We start from the raw sequence: 17,414 nt of genomic DNA on the forward strand, positions 1-17,414 counted from the left end.
GCATTCTACACCTTCAGACAGCATTACAGTTGAAAGGTTTCAGATGCACGCTAATGGAGTAATTTATCTCTTCTGACATTTCTTGGGTTCCTTTTCCAGTCAGTGGCAATGAAAAAGAACCTTTGGAGAGCATTTATTCCTAACTTGTAGAAGTGTCTTTTGTGGTGGAACGAGCTGCTTTTAGCAATAGCTTTTTCTCTCCCTAGACCAAAAAAGAAATCTGAACAAAATTAGTCTAGACTTGTATTAACTGGGTTCTTGGAATATCTAAGAATTTGATGATGTGTCAAGCGTGGGGTTGTGTGCAAAGCATTTAGTTGCTTAGTCCCACACTAGCAGCGTCCATTGAGATTTGGAAGTCATTAATATCTTTGCACTTCAGTTCTAAGTCTTCAAAATCGTGGCAGTTTTATTTTCTGTTTTTCTGTTATCTCATTTGTTTAGATGGTTGGGTTTTTATGATGTGAGCACTTTCTTGATAGGTTTTTACTAGAGCAGTGTTTCACTTCCTATTGGGGAGTCTCTTTCACTTCCTATTGGGGAAAAAAACTCCACAGTATGAGACTATACAAAGCTGTGATACAGAGATATAAGTAATCATAATGGGAAAGATGATGCAGTGTTGTTCAGTGCAGGAAGGACTTCTTGACAAGGTTGTATTGGATAAGGATTGTTTAAATGGTAACCAGGTGATGTCTTTTAAAATGTACCATTTTTCCACTGTAGTCATCGAGTAGACGGCAGCACCCTTTAAATAAACATCTTTTCAAACCTTCAACTTTTATGACATCGCACGAGCCTCCAGTTTATATGGATGAGGATGATGACAGATCCAGTTTTCACAGCCATATGGATATTGCAGCAGAAGAGGAAGTATCGGTATGTCATTTAAATCAGTCAGAGAATATATTCTTTACTGTCATCTAAACTTTTCAAATGAATAATATGAGAATTAAGCATCTGTCATAAAATGAATATCACATAAGTATTATAGTCAGATTCATCAGCTATTTTGAATTGCAAGCACTTACAATAAAGGTCCACAATTGCGGGAAATTTAGACCAAATCAGAAAGGAAGAAAAGGAAGTAATAAAGAGTTCTGTGGTGAAACAGCTTGTAAATTATTTTAGTTATATAGTTTCAAAAAGTCATCTGACATAAGATCACTCTTAAAATCACACAAACTGTACAGATGCGATTCCAGTTAATGCTGTGCTGCATTGCATACAGTCCTGGTAAAATTTCTGTTGGCGGTTGCTTTTTGCCTTCTTTCACTGGCAGAATTATGGATTTTTTTCAATCTGCTTCAAGGCATGAAGTAACAGACTTGAGTCTCAAGCCGCAGGCTCCGGTACATATCCTATCCCAGCGTGTCACTGCATCACACAGTGTTCCAGTCTCCTAATTTATCATATGCAGTAATGCACGTCTACATTCTTGTAGTTTTACACACATGCATACAGGGTAGTGTATCCACTACTAAGATGTTTGATGAGGTTCACAGCTGGTGTGAATCACTGCAGGTTTACTGTGCTTAGACCAAAGAACATGACTTGTAGTGTTTTTTTGGTGAGCCTAGTGCCATCTTGTGCGTGAAAAACCTGTTGCATAGTAACAGTATTAAGACCACCCAGGATAAGTCCGTTCTTTTACTTTGCTGAATTTTTTCTTTTTTATTCCAATATGTATCTTAAAAGGCATGGGAAGAAAAATGCAGATTAGAAGAGCTGCAGATCACTATTAATTTTTATTACCATTATTAATCTCATTTGAACATTATTACATTACATTATTATTATATACACAATTACATTATTATCTCAATTGAACAATTTTTTATCAAACAGTCCTTTGTCCTGTTTTTTTTTTTTTTTTTTTTTGAAGTAGTTATTCTCTCTGTTCCTAGTATTTTCCTAAAGCATTTTGTTTTTTTTCCTGTGGTGTCCTACCTCTAGTAAATAGGGGGCAACTAAGATTTTTTTTTCATTGTTTTGATAGAAATGGCTGTTTTACTTTTTTGCAGTGATAATGGTGGATGTGTGCCCCTTCTCCCTGGTTTCTTTTTTTTCCATTTTCTTTTTATTTTCCCCCACATTTGGCTTAATCTTTTCTTTCTTCACTAGTGCAACATTTCCAGATGGATATATTTCTGGCTTGCAGTAATGTAGAAAGACACAGGTGAGCTCAGTTATCAGAAAGATCCCCATTATCAATGCAAAATAAAAGCAACATAGAAGGAAAAAGAGATCGTGAACTATAATCAAAGTGAATATACTGGAGTCTGCTTTAATCCAAGTTGGAGGGGGCCCTCAGGGATCATCAAGTCCAACAAATCAGGTCTCTTAGTGACAGCTGGTATCTCAGGGAGAAATACTATACTGCGCACTGACGTGGTCAAGAAGATATTTGGTGTAGCTGGAAAATTGTAGGAAATTTTTTTTCCTGAGTTCTTCACAATAAAAGTACCAGGTAGTGTTTCCTTGTAAAAACAGAAGATTTTGTCTGGGTGTTACCAGTTGATTGGCATAACCATTCCTCAAACATCACTGTAGTATGAATTAATTATTCTCAAGTGAAGACACTGTTCTCAAAAGAGAGAATTTAACTTTCAGTGATGATCACTTCATGGTGTGAATGGTCTAATTATTCTAGAATACAATGTACTAATCCAGAATCAAGTGTCCACATGAGGAGCTGTTGTAGCATATTTTATTCAATATATGATTATATCATTCCAGGCTTTTTTTTTTAGTAAAACTTATTTGTGTAAATGGTGGTGTTTTTTTTTAATAGGAAGAAGGTGAAGCTTATCACAATAAAATTGTGTCATTTAACCTCGTGTTTGTTTTTTTTTTTCGGGGTACTTGCAGTCTAGTCCTATAAGTATTTTCAGAATTACAATTAAATAATTTATATGGCCCTTAGAAAAATAGTTAACACTAAACAGCATGCCATTTTCCCTCTTTTCCTTCAGTAAACTTACTAAATAATGCAGACATTTCAAACTTCACAGATTTTTAAAAGAGAATTGAGATAAGGCTACATTCAGAGAATGATTACTTGTAATTCTTTTTCATAACTGAACATGCCTACCAGTATAGTCCATACAGACTTTGGATCTTTGAAGACATCTGACATATACCAAGTACAGCTGCTGCAATTAAATAGCTATCTTGAAGTAGTCCTGTGAATTAGAGTGAGAATTTGTCTTCTCATAACATACAGGTCTTCAATCTTTGCTGAAGAAAATTGAAGGAGAAAAATCAGAAATTGTGTTTTTTTATTTAAAAAAAGGATTATGTGTTATAAGTCTTTGTCAAAGTTGTACGCACCTGTCTATAGGGATACAAACTTTTTTTCTAATTTAGGGAAAGTAGAAATCCATTTTCTCAAGCTATTAAAAGGCAGCATGAAGTTAAGGGAGTTAGGAGTGGTCACAAGATGAAATAAGTTTGAAACTTCTGCTCTTAAAATCATGGAATGATATTTCTCACCACTTTTTATTCTTACAGTTAAAGGTGAGAATCTAATACTGTTAAAATTGGCTTTATTGATTGAGAAGTACATATAACTAAAGCTTGATTCTGTCTGGAGTTATGGGTCTTTCAAAAATAAAAACATAGGGCGTACCAATATAAATATAGAACTTAAAGTTAGGCACTGCTGTCGTCTTCACCTGACAGCAAAGCTATTCGCCAAAAGAAACTTGTTAGCATGGTAATGTTTTGGTATAATGCAAATAATAAGTAGCACGGAATAAAATTTAAGTTAGTTGTTTGTATTTTTTTGTTGTGTTTTTAATTATAATTTCCAATTTGTCTCAGAATATTGTGCCAACTTTTTCTCAGAAGATTGTTACACTCAGTGATCTGTGAAATAATATATATTACTAGTTATATTCCTAATGTAAGTAGTAATTCTCTTTTTTTAACCATGAACAGGATGAAGAGAGTATTCCAATAACGTATCGTGAGTTACCTGAATACAAAGAACTGTTAGAGTTTAAAAAATTGAAGAGACAAAAACTACAGCAGATGCATGCAGAGAGTGGATTTGTGCAGCATGTGGGATTCAAGGTAAGCTGATGCTCTGCACTCTGCTGAGTAACAGGAGAAATCTTCAAAGATAACACAGTTGGAATTTCCTAAAAAGGCTTTGTTTAGGACGCCAACTGTGGTTTCGTAATTCTTGTTCAGTGTCTGCTTTTCCTCATCTTCACTCAGAACAGCCCAGGTAATTCACTCTTTCCAGTACCTCAGGTTTCACAGAATATGTGGAATGCTGTATGAAAATTAATAAGCATGCAAACTTCTCTTCATTTGTAGTATGAAAATAAAAGTCTAGAGCTAACACCACAGAATTCTATGTTGGCATTACACTCTGTCTTTCCAGTGGTTCCCTGATAATAACTCTGCTTTTTGGAGTTCTTTTTCCTGCCCCTTAGACCAGTGAAAGGACAGTATGAGAGTGACTGTTTTGTTTGTTTTTCACTGCAGAGAGAAAAGGTAGCAGCTTCTTATTCCTTTCAAATAATGTTTGCGGAAGTTGAAACAGTTCTGTAAAACAATGTTTATATGAAATTGAGAAAATAAACTCAGAGTTAAAATGGTGCGTTGTCCCAGTGTCAGCCATGTCATAAACTATATGAAACTATAAGATTCTCTAAATTAGGTTTTCTGGTTTGCAAGATGTTTTTGTTGCGACGGTTTGCTATGTTGGAACAGCTTCTTTGCCATGTTAAAAGTATTAGGCAGCTACATTTATTTTCTGGTAACCATTCATATAAGAATGCAAAAGCATACAGTTTAAAGTTCAGTTCAAAATAACTGAAAGATTGAAATAACCTCATTAGTTGACACTGATAGACTTAATCGTCTTAGGTTGCCGAGGCTTCATCCTGTCTCCTCTCTCCTTCAAGTTAGTGGTTTTGTTCAAAAAAAAGAAAAAAAAATCAAAATTTTGATCAGGTAGAGTAGCCTTCTAGAAAACAAAATAAGTACTTTGTTCTGCATAATGTTTTATATGAAATAATACTGAAAAGTAAATTGGCATTATATACTGTCAAGCATTAAAAGTTTGAAAGTTTCTTTGCAACTCCAATTTGCTTTTAATATGCATTATAATCTATGAAATTACATGATTATATACAGTTTTCCCTCAGGAGTGCTGCCTTGCTTAGTACATGGTCTGGACAATAGTCACCTAATAAGCATCTCTTCAGAACACTTAGTTCTGCATGGCCTTCAGCCTCAATTAGAACACATTATTCAATTTCTTTTCTTTGAATATTGAATTATTGAATCACATGTGGGCTTTTTACAGCTTTCATCGCTTTAGTATCAAAATACTTTGCAAATACTATTTTTTTTTAATAAAATGAAAGGTATGGTATTATGTCTGATTCACAGAGGAGCAGGAAGCTGGAGCACAGAAGGGTTATGGATTTCCATTATTCTTGACTCTGAACTTGGGATAACTGAAACTGGATTTTTCATGTTTTATTATAATATAGCGTTATATTGAATTCTCTGTTTTCAGAGAAAAGTCCTAAGTATGCTTACAACTTCCTTCTTATCAGCCCTCGCACTCTGAAAGCTGTCATTGTGAAAGCAGGGAATACAGTTGTGACAGTCTGTTAATAAGGTGTTTGTAACCCTGAGTTGATTGTGCTCAGGAGCAAATTGCTCTGCAAGTGAGTTTCGCAGATGGTACCCAAAGCTCTCTCAGAGCACTTCATGTCCTAAATGAAGGAGAATAAGCTAAGTGAGCATAAGATTGCTCCCACATTTTTCTTTCCTTTTCTGTCCTGTCCCTGCAGCACTCTTCCTGGTTTAGATTTTGAAAAGTTCTTGCCTCAAAGTCCTATTTTCTAAGTTTTATCTTTTTAAAAATCGAATCTCTTTGCATTTATGCACCTCCTACCCAAAGTCATGAACTTTTCATTCCCTCTTCTTGTTCCGTTTGTAGTTTTTCTTTTCTTCTTCCATTCAGCTGCACTTAATGTTCCCTGCTCTGAGGGGAAAGTGGATCTGTGTTAAGATATTTCACATGGTTGGACGTAAGCTACAGAAACATCGTTAAGCCATATGAGGATAAGCAGTGACTACAGGCAGGACTTGGTGTGCTTTTGTTGAGCAGGAGAACAGTGTCGATGTGTGGGGCATTCAGGTAGTGGGAAGCAAAGCAAAGAGAAAGGTTGATCAGTCCTCAGGGAGAAGGACGTGTCTCTGAGTATGAGGACTTCTTTATCCATGAACACATTATGGTCTGCGAGGAGAAGAATTCAGCTGTGCATGCAAGCAGTAATCGACCTACATCTGTGCCTTTATATGTGGCATATTGATATATACTGTTACTGGCTGAAGTGAATGCAGTTGGTTTTCTTCAGTACTCTTCAATCTGCTTCACAGTGTGATAACTGCGGAATTGAACCTATTCAGGGTGTTCGGTGGCACTGCCAAGACTGTCCTCAAGAAATGTCCTTGGATTTCTGTGACTCTTGTTCTGACTGGTGAGTAGGATTCTTCTCTACTTGTTTTTTCTAATTAACATGAGTATATGTGTGGCTTAATTGCAGTGCCTGTTGGGTATCTACTCAAGCATAGCTGAGTGAAGTGAAAGATTCTTTAGCATATATTTGTGGGAGGTATGCATCTAGGACATGCTTAAGAAATATTTTAAATAACAGTGCAGTGGACAGATTCAGTTTAGTACTGTTAAGTAGTGGGGGAAATTGTAATTTGTGAAATAATTTTCAGTGTCAAATTTGGTATGACCCTGTTAATGTGATCAGTATTTCTGAAACTTAAAAATAAGGAAGTATTTAATTTTTAAACTGTTATCTTTTTCTTTCCCTTGCAGTCTGCATGAAACAGAGATTCATAAGGAGGATCATCAGTTAGAACCTATTTACAGAGCAGAGACGTTTTTAGACAGAGACTACTGCATGTCCCAGGGCACCAGTTACAATTATCTTGACCCAAACTACTTTCCAGCAAATAGATGACATGGGAAGCAGATCTACAATCTTGGGCTTACTATACTATTTGAAAAATAACAATGGCACCATTGTTAATACTGTGCACATTTTGGAAAGACTGTCTGCTTTCCCTGAAATGTCGCTCACAGCATGACAGCTTCCTGGGTGTACTTGTCAAACTACAGCTTTGAGCTGTCATGGTCCTAGATCACTGAACAGCAGCTGAACATTCCTAGTGTGCAGAAGGTTTCACTGGGAGACTTTTCTTTCACCACATTAGTCATTTTTAGGTGGTGAATCTAAACACAAAAGAAAAACATACAAAAGGGTGAGCCAGAAATGAGAGCACACATTGAAGATAGAGTAAATTCCAAAGGCATTGAAGAACTCGGTTATAATGAGATCCAGAGGAGATGAAGTATTTATATAAAAAAACAGTTTAGTAGCTTGCAGTTTTGTTGTGAAATAGTTTTCAGCACAGTAACTGACTTCTTTAGGCAAGGTTTTAACCAATGACAGTGTTTGCTTCTAGGATGTACTCTAAAAAATGCTCACTGTCTCAGCGATGGTTGGTTACAGGCCTTTATTAAATCGGAGCTGCTTAATCACATTGACTTTCAATTTTTTTTATTTTTATTTTTAAACCACGATGAACTCTATTTACCAACAGTGAAGCACTAGGGGAGGCAACTGTGGCATTGCTTCCTTAACCAGCTCATGGTGTGTGAATGTTATAAAATTATCACTCAGATATATTTTTTAAATGTAATGTTATATAAGATGATCATGTGATGTGTACAAAATATGGTGAAAAGTGCCAGTGGTAGTAACTGTGTAAAGTCTCTAATACTCAACATTAACTCCTTTAAAATAAAATACACAGCCTTCTGCCTCTGTATTTGGAGTTGTTAGTGCAACTCATCAAAGAAAACTGCCTAATATAAATCATATATATGGTAATAATTTTTCCTCTTTTGTAGTCTGCACAAGATCCATGAAAGATTGTATTTTTATTACTATTTAAACAGTGATTAAATTTAGCCTGAGCAGTGAGCAAGGGTTCACATGCATTCTTTTATACTGCTGGATTTTGTTGTGCATCATTTAAAACATTTTGTATGTTTCTTCTTATCTGTGTATACAGTATGTTCTTAAATAATGTTCAATTGTCAGGAGAACTGTGAGAAATAAACTATGTGGATACAGTCTGTTTATATATAGAATGCTTGCTGTGACTTCCTTTCTGTGTAGTTTTGACTTTTTAATCAGAATTGAGAACATGAAAAGGACAAATATTCACTATGCAGACCTGCAGGATGACAGCACCTTCCTCTGCTGTGAGTTCAGTGGGAACCGGTGGTGTTCTGCGCCCACTGAACTGTGCTTTGCCTTTTGCAGGATTAGCATTTTAGTTTTCTCCTGTCTTATTCGTACTTGGTTCTTTCAGATTTCAGCAGATCAGACTTACGTAGCTTTGGTACACTGTATGCCATCATCTGAGAAGCTTTGTAATTACTGTGACATATCTTTAGTTAATATATTTTTTATTGAAATGTATAGCTGGTGATTCAGAAATACTTGATTATTTTATAACTGTAGTAGACTTCCAGTTGCTTTAAAACTTGAATATTCCAAGTAATTTGACTTTAAAATGGCAATAAGAAGGGTAATTGGCTGGCTGCACCTAAGAACTTTAATTATAGCCTGATCAGTGTTAGCTTTCGCAGTGACATGTGGGTGTAGTCATTTTCTGCCTCAGAGAAAAGTAAGTTTAAGCATCTAATCCATTTAGAAGGTAATAGAGTACGGTTACTAGAACACTGAGCAAGCATCCTGTGTAAACATCTCACATATCTTGTATACTTAGATAAATTTAATAAACCTTAGAAATACAACAGAAACATTCACGAGATGTATTTCAGCTTCCTCTCTAATTCAAAAGAAGCTCTGAAAATCTCTCGTGCAATGAGGGGATGTGAGACCATTTATGCTGTTCGTAAGGTGGAGATGTATGATCAGGGAGAGAATCTGCAGCAATCTGTTTTTCTGTTGATATCCTGAAAAAATAATTGGAAGGAAGTAGCAGAAATTAGCGAGCATGTGATTAAATGCAAATATCCAGGCATTGATTGAGATAGCTTTGGAAGAAGAAAATCCGTATTGTGTTTTGAATGAGATTGGAAGCAGAAGGAGAATTTGAAATCTGAATCGCTTAGCAAAGAAGCATCTTGGATAAGTCCTTTTCTAATTGAATGTGTATAAATATTGATATTTCCATATGCATGCATATACAGCTATTTCTCTTGCATACATTATGGACAAATGCAAGTAGATTTCTAACGCACATGTGCCCGATCGAGCATGGGATTCTTTGGTTGTTTTTTTTTGTTTGTTTGTTTTTTTGTTTTTTGAAAGAAAGACCAGAAAAAGCAGAAAGAAGTAAACTGGAACTGTATGTTAAATAATGTTCCTTTTTAATTTGTTTTTAATTAGCAGCTGATTCTTGCTTTTATTCGTATCCTGGCAATAATGATACTCCACATGTTTCAAGCTGTGTTGTCATTACAAGTAACAAAAAAATTACTCTAAAAAGCTACTCAGATGAATTTGCAGCTTCAGGGTGGCTGCAGATTTTTTTAATCTTGTTTTTCTTAAGTACTGCACAATACAGCTGCTGGTGCTTTGAGGCTCGTTGTAGGAAAACCTGCCTTTTTCCAACTGGTGAATTATGAAAGTCACTTGCTTAAAGCTGTTGTACTGCAGATGTTACTGGTCACGTAATGCCACTGTTCTGGAGCTGGAAAAGCATTTCCTAGAGCATCAGAGGTAAAATGTAGTCTATAAAAGGACCCAGGGAAGGAGGAACATCCTGGATGTGAAGGATAAGAACATATCTAGTACACTCCTTTGAAAAATAACTGAATTAGCATTTACAGGGCAAATGCAAGGAAGCGAAAGAAAACAGAAGAACCTGCCCTGAGTGAAAAAAGGACCTACTTTGTAAGCATGCTAATTTGAGCTATATTTTCAAGTTATGTACTGTGCTTTAAAAAGGATTAAACCCACATAAATTATAACAAATGATCACTTCTCATTTTTGTATGTTTTATTTGTATTATGTCCTCATTACAAGAAAAGTAACTTTAAAAATACAAATCTGCCGCATCAAGTACAACTTTGACAGAGAGCAGTCATGCAGCCCGCTTCAACTGAACGTGTCCAGCGGTTCCAGTAAAGGGTGCAACTTGACAGGAATGTCAAACAAGCTTTTATTTAGTTATCAGTAAACCAAAGAAATGCTACAGTATTTCAGTTAACTTAATGGAAATACAATAGAATATTTACAGATTTTTTTTTTTTGCACATATTATGGATATAGCCTACTAAAAAAGCAAGCAAGATGAATCAAATAATCCCTGATCCCTTTTTTTTTTTTTTTTTTTCCTCTGTCATTTTCAAAGTTTTGGCAGTGTCAGTACAGGACAACAGATGATGATCTGAATTTTGCATTTGTCATCTTTTCGTAGATTAAGAGTGTCTTCATACACTGGTTCATGGTCAACTTTCTATGTAGACTTCAATATATTAAAACTCTGTTATTGTGAATATTTACCAAATTGCACATTTAATGATGCTATGCAATCATTGTTTTCAACTCAGTCTACAAAATTAGGAAACCATGATTCTTAGCACCCCACAGTTTCTCACAGGAGATGGGGCTGTCTCAAACATGGTGTCTCTCTGTGGCAGTGGGTCAGCAGACTGACACCATATTCAGTCATATCTTCTTTTTTTTTTTTTCCTTACTCCTGTTATAACAACATTCTGGGGATGGCTGGAAACTGTGTTTAAACATCTAGCTTGACTAATTCCAGCTGTCTTGCAGCGGGATGGAACAGAGAACAGATTCAGTCACTAGAAACCAAGAACAAGCTAAGTGATACCACAAAAATTTAATAGTGTTAATCAAAGTAATAACCAATGAGAAAATTGTATGCAGCATTCTTGCTCTACAATACAGTGAGTAAGTGGTTGAAGAGCTCACTGCTGATCAGGCGACGTGTCTGACTTCCCATCAAATATACAAGATGATGAAATACAAACCAGAGCTCTGTTCACCATGCTGCTTTTAGCCCGTGAAGAGCAAACAACCAATGGAATGTACGGTTCTTAGTGCAAGTTAGCATACAGGCTGCTTCCTATTAAGTGTTTTGTCTGAATGGAGGAGAAGATTTCATCCAAAATAACATACCACATGCACAAATTCCAGATATCTCCCAAAAAAGCAGTATTGCTTTGAGGAGCATTTTATTCATGGCTGCCACGTGCACACGCAGTGTACACACCACTACTGTGTTTCTGTTGAAAATGCTGCTTCTTCCTTGTTCAGAAAAGAGTCAATTGACTTGCAGACTTCCAGAAAAACATCCTCTGCTGTTCCTTCTGCATCAACCTGTCAAGGAGATGAAAAGCAATACTTTTGATTACGTTATAAAGGATTATCTTAAAATAGCACAAAGAAAAAAACAAACAAAAAAAACCACAGGTCTAGTATAAAAGAGAAGTTCTGTTTCATGTTACAAACAGTGTAGAGGAACAACTTCCATACAAATCAGCGACCAGCGCAGATTGACATGAGAAGAATCTGAAAGTTCTCTTGTCTGGAGCAAAGAGCATTGATCAAATGAGGGAGCTTAAGCTCTCTATCCAGAGTACTCATTTTAAAGTAAAATGACACCTTTGATATACAGAAAACTTTCAGAGATCATCAGAAACTATTTTAACATGTGCTACCCTTCAAAAGAACCTTAATAGAATAACTTTGAAGCTATACTATTAAATGAATAGTATTGACTTGTTAATTTATTCTTTGTCGTCTAAAGCATCAGAGTGTGAGATGCTGTGTCTGACCCAAGGACAGTGAGCTGCCATGGGTCTGTTTCTGGGTCTCTGTATTTTCAAGTTTGCTGAATTGGCTCTGGTTCCCTTAGGCAGCATTCATTTTGTTGTACGACCTTTTGTTGAAATTGTTTGGATTTTTTTATAATGCAAAGATTTTGTTTTTACTTGAAGTTCTCCAGGACGTTGATGTTATTTTTTTGTGAACTGAGTCCAACAAAAACAAGGCCAAATTGTTATTCTGTTTGAGGAACAGCGTACTGCACTGTAGTGATAGGGATCACTTGCAGCCACTAATGCTTCTGTGTGCTACCTACAAAACATAACGTTGCATCAGGATTTTTGGGCGATGAGTTTCATGCCCATCCTATGCAACTATTTAGTGCTTAGGGAAGGTGAACTTTCGTCTTCACCGTAGTGGCAAAAGCAGCTTTCCCGCTGGCTATGCGCACCGTACTCATTGCACCCAGTTGGTATTCAGTTCCTCCCACATGGAACAGTTCCTCTTTGGTGAGGGTCTGGCAATTCTGTACCCAAAATTTTGTTTCCTCTCTGCTTTGCTGCGCATGGTGTTCCACGCATGCATGCCATAATTTGCACGTATTCTAATTAGATCCACGACAAGTTGCCTGAAGCCCGTTTTTCTGAGCTATGTGCTGCATTTTGATCTCCAAGGTGCCAGCTAGGATGCCAGACAACTGTCGTGTTTGAAGAGAACATTCCGGCCCATTGTGCTTTCTGCCACCTCTTTGTTCTGCAGGGGAAAAGGAACTTCAAACTCAAGGAGAGTATTTTTGAAATAGGCAGTGAAATTCCCCTCAGACCCAGCATTGTCTTGCAGCCAGCTCCTGTATAGCTGTTTGCACTCAACCCACATGCTTCTGGTCTGATGACAACCAGGTGAGACTAATCCTTCGAGGGCAGTGTGAACCTGATGGCAGACAGCCTGTTCCCTGCCAGGCTAACCAGGTCAGCCTGGGCAGATACTTTGTTCCTGTTCAGCTCAGTCACACCTGTGTAGCACAGCAAAATGATTCTGCCATACAGTTTGATGAAGCGTGTGGGATTACGGCTTGATAACTGGTACATTAGGCAGGCATTCTTCAAGATGTTATCTCCACGTCTGTGGAAATGGCTGCCCTCCTCTTCCTCTGATTCTTCCTAGAAAGCTGACATAATGGGGCTGTGGCTTGCAGGGAATTAAACAGCACTGTGTGAATGCTGCCTTGAACAGACAGCTCTGTGCCTGAGGCAGTAAAAAATGCGAACGTATTCTCTATAGCTCCTGCAAGTAATGGTTATCTGTGCTGGAGCTGCAGGGTGCGTGCCAGCCTGTTGAGAGCATTTGGTGGCTCCTCCTAAACAGCTCCAATAGTGAAGAAAAGTGCAGAAAAGTGTTTAGTACTAAATGTGATACTTCACTTATATTATATCTGAGCTTACATAGATTATCAAATACACTCACATATATACATACAATTTCTGCATAGACTTACATTTATGTATATAAACATATGCGTATTTGATGAATATATGCATCCTTTCCTCTCTTAATATGTTGGTTTCTTTTTTAATCTCTATTCCATAAATGCAGCTGAATTCCATAAATGCAGTTGGATAACCAACTTAGCCTCATCAGTGCACAGGTGTCTCAGTGCCCTTTTCTAGAACTGGGATTGATACTCAGGTCTAGGTCTAAGCAGCTGTGGGGAAAAATCAGATTAATGAGCTTGGAAATTGCTGCCCTTTTATGCCTGGAATGCTGCCTTCCTAACAGTCACAGTAGAAAGAATATGGGCAAGTTTGATGGCAGCCCGGTGCTTCCTGTGATGGCCTCCCAAATAACAGAAGTCCAATTCATAAAGCTAACATAACATTGTACTACAAAACTAACTTAATGTGGCACTACTTCACAGCCAGTACAGCATCAGTGGCACTCTGCAGTTCCAGGAGAGAAAACTGTATTCTTCAGATTATAAAACAACTCATGAACCATGACTGTTTTCAAAGTTATTCAAGGCTATGTTCTTATGTCAAAAGCAAGATCTAAATACAGTTTTATGTAGTGCTTCTTGTTCTGGAATGTCAGTATGGCTCTAGATAACTTCTAGTATGGAACAGTGTAATGAGCTTATCTGAAATGATTAAAATAATCCTCTTCATAATACAATGTTGCTCATTCTAGGATTAAAATCAGCTAATTACATTTACTGTCATCAAATCTCCACTTGTATGTTTGGGAGCCTAGAACCCTACATATATACTACCACTGAAAAGAAACTGAGGAGAGGATGGCTGAGGACTGTGGTTGTCACAAAGTCAGACCAAGACTGGAATAAACTCAGTGGTTAGAAGCTTCTTGTTGCAGTTAGTCAAGGTCAGCTGTGTTGTTGCTAACATTTTTATCTCTGTCATTAAGTAAGAAATCCAGGGGAGACATGTTGCTGCCCCTATTCATGTTTGGGGTGAACTTACCTCTATGTATTATCTGTAACCCTACAACTGATGTTTCTGATGTACTTTTCCACACTGGTTTATCATCTAATGGGCCAAACCACCAAGGGGAGTGATGAAGAAATGCATGGGTTTTTTGTTCCTCAAGTCCTTATCTGCTGGGGTTGATGACTTAGAGAACCTTTCAAAAGATGGAACTAAATTACACATCTACTGTCACTATAACCATTGATCATCCCTTCTCTAAAGGGAAAATTTCACTTTGCCCCTCCCTAAAGGAACTTCTAATAGGGGATATTAGCATGAGAAGGTTCAGAAATGGAAGGCCATGAGGTGGTGGGTGTTTGCTGATTCAGTGTGGCCATCTGCTTACAGTTGTGTTTGTTTCATAATGGTTACAGGAAATGTTTGTGATTAGAATTGAATAGTTTCTACTTAGCCAGTATGTAACTTCACCTGATTTTAGAAAAAACAAAAACCCAACACTGTAACAACACTATGAGGAAGAAGGAGAAAAAGAAGAAAAAAAGAAAGAGAAAGGGAAAAAATGAAGAAAAAGAAAAAAGAAAAGAAGAAAAATAAAGAAGAAGGCAAAGAGGAGGAGAAAAGGGAATGCATTTTGACTTGAATCTATTACAGTGTTGTGCAATCTGAAATAATTAAGGTTTTTGGACATCCTTGAAAATCTGCTCTGGGATTTGCTTGTTTCTTATATTCCTTTTCCTCAGATGACTGTTTGAATTGGAAAGTTGTACTTAAGACACCTTCTATTTTGATGTTAGGTACTTAAGGATCGGTCTTGTCTTGCTTGACTAGCAAAGCATTGCTCTCCTGTATTACTTATTACCTCCTACCTACTGTCACTTGAGAAAAGCTTTGAAGTATGAGTCAAACATTAAAAGCAATCTTTTTCTTTCCTTTCTTCTCAATTGATATTCAAAGATATTTAAATCTAGGCATGTTAAAACACAAGTACATGCTTACTAAATTTTCAAACACACTTTTCTGTCCAGCTGCCTTTGAAGTTACTGAGAAATAAATTTTAAAACAACAATATCTACCTGCTTCCTACAGCTGTCATACTACAGTTCATCCATCTGAAACATCTGCTTCCCACACAATTAGGTAACTTGCAACTGTTGTTTCTGTGAGCACTCAGATTCCCAGCAAGCTCCTTGTTAAAAAGCATCTACCTGTCATTAGCAACAGGTGGATGTTCTGTAGCTGACCATAAAAGCAATCATGAAAAAAGAAACTATATCTCCTCAACATGATTAGTTTTTAAAGTAATTGGAAATATCCTAACTCATAGTTACAACTACTTTGCCTTCCAAAACATAGTTTACAATCTGCTTCAGCAGAAAAGGGCGCAGAGGACGCTGTCTTTGCCAGTTTTGTCAGTTTCCCCCTTTCCTTGTAAACAGATCACAGGTCTTCCTACGATGAGCGGCTGGAAGATCCACCAGTGTTTATTCCTGTCATGTTCACAGATATTTCATCTGCATACAAAGGTTCCACCTTTTGTGCATATCTTGTTCTTGCACTGCTGTGTCGAAACACTGACAGGTAATTTTGGACAAAGGGAAATTTGAAACAGTTCTGATCTTCTGGTAGTTTTGTCAGGTCACCATTCTTGTTCAGAGATCAGCAGAATGGAAAAATGCTTCATTTCCGTGTATCAGATTAGTTATTTATTGTGCGTCAATGCACAATAACTCTGGGTTTAGAGGATGTCATAAAAGTCTCATTGCTTAAAATGAGAATGCTGTTGCAACCACGTACCTTTGTCTTTTCCATGTAAATAAAGCAAAGAGACAGCAGACTGCAGACAAAGCTCAGTCAGACCTGAATTTTTTTGTCTGCAGTGGGTTGAGGAGGCTCCTGCCACTCATGCGTAAGGCCATTTCACACACAAGGAATGAGCAAGCTAATTTGACAGCGTGGTCTCAAGCACACCTTGATGCGGCTCAACAAACCAGTTCCTCCACTGAGTGCATATCAAGCCTTTAATTTCCACATCAAACCCTTTTCTGGCCTTATGCCCAGGTCTGAATTTTACATTTGCATATTTGATTTCCTGCCTGTTTCAGGACTGAAAACTTCTAGGCTGGATTGGACAAGTCAAACACATACCACCATTGCCATGTGCCACATACCACCAATCCATGGAAAACTGCCCAACTCTAAGTACACTTAAACTGGAGCAATCAAATCATACCAATATGCCAGAACAATTTTCTTGTTAATTAAATCTATTTAACAATTGTGACTTTCTCCTCTGTGACAAAGCAGGGACTGACTGCTATAATTAAGCCCTACAAGACAAAAAACACCACTGCATTTAGAATTATTACTGTGCTTAGTCACACATTGCAGTATGGTGGCTACAAAAGGTTGATGCTGAATTTCAATGGCAGTTAGGTGGGATTTAGGCTCTTAAGATTCCTCAAAAAATCTCAACACCCAATGGATTCCTAAGGAAGACCTGACTGGATTCTCCAGGGACACACAGCTCACAGGCCCTCCACAAAGGCAGGGCAGTGGAAGGATGCCACTACACCAGACACAATGTTTGAGTCGTGTGACTGACCAAGTCAGACTGTATGAGTAAATTATCTGGGATCTCTTATCCACAAAAATTATCACGCAGGATTTCTTATACAGGCATTCCTTCAAGAAGAAAATGGCTTTGTTTCAAAATATTTGGTACATTTCCAAAATTGAAGAATAATCTGGGAGGCCTGGTTTTAGAAGCTGACTTTTGCTGAATATTTTCTGCAGTGTTCTCCAAATGCTGATAAATAGCTGAACATATACTTGTTCCCATCATAAGGGTTTGGAGTATGAGGGAGGTCTCCCTACTTACATTTAAAATGGATGCACATCTTTGGTAGCAGATACGTATTTTTCAGTTTAGTAAAAAGGGGATGAGGTAGACATATCTACATGGAGTACCTGCGTTCAAGAAAATAGAACCATTTTTCAACCTTAAAAGGACATTTTACAATGGTCATTAAAGCTGATTTTACTGAGCTTTCATACCCAATAGTTCCACACTCAGAGGATGGAAGTTTGCTAAAC

General features: G+C 37.2%; 2 protein-coding genes across 5 annotated transcripts in view; one reads left to right on the forward strand and one right to left on the reverse strand.

Moving 5' to 3' along the window:
- The window catches only part of ZZZ3 (zinc finger ZZ-type containing 3), a 54,634-nt gene extending 46,431 nt beyond the window's left edge, over window positions 1-8,203 (forward strand). For all 4 annotated transcript variants that reach the window (XM_042819085.1, XM_042819087.1, XM_042819086.1 and 1 more), the window contains 4 exons: window positions 727-879; window positions 3,943-4,077; window positions 6,412-6,512; window positions 6,863-8,203. In XM_042819085.1, coding sequence (XP_042675019.1) covers window positions 727-879; window positions 3,943-4,077; window positions 6,412-6,512; window positions 6,863-7,007 — 534 coding nt within the window. In that variant the 3' untranslated portion in view covers window positions 7,008-8,203. The remainder of the gene's footprint in view (window positions 1-726; window positions 880-3,942; window positions 4,078-6,411; window positions 6,513-6,862) is intronic.
- Window positions 8,204-11,056: 2,853 nt separating this feature from the next.
- The window catches only part of AK5 (adenylate kinase 5), an 83,488-nt gene continuing 77,130 nt past the window's right edge, over window positions 11,057-17,414 (reverse strand). The window contains exon 14 of the mRNA XM_042819089.1: window positions 11,057-11,433. Within this exon, the coding sequence (XP_042675023.1) occupies window positions 11,329-11,433 (105 nt within the window). The 3' untranslated portion in view covers window positions 11,057-11,328. The remainder of the gene's footprint in view (window positions 11,434-17,414) is intronic.

The sequence above is a fragment of the Centrocercus urophasianus genome, unplaced genomic scaffold (assembly GCF_019232065.1).
Source record: "Centrocercus urophasianus isolate 14NV4802_14NV808 unplaced genomic scaffold, USGS_Curo_1.0 seq_18, whole genome shotgun sequence".
Lineage (NCBI taxonomy): Eukaryota > Metazoa > Chordata > Aves > Galliformes > Phasianidae > Centrocercus > Centrocercus urophasianus.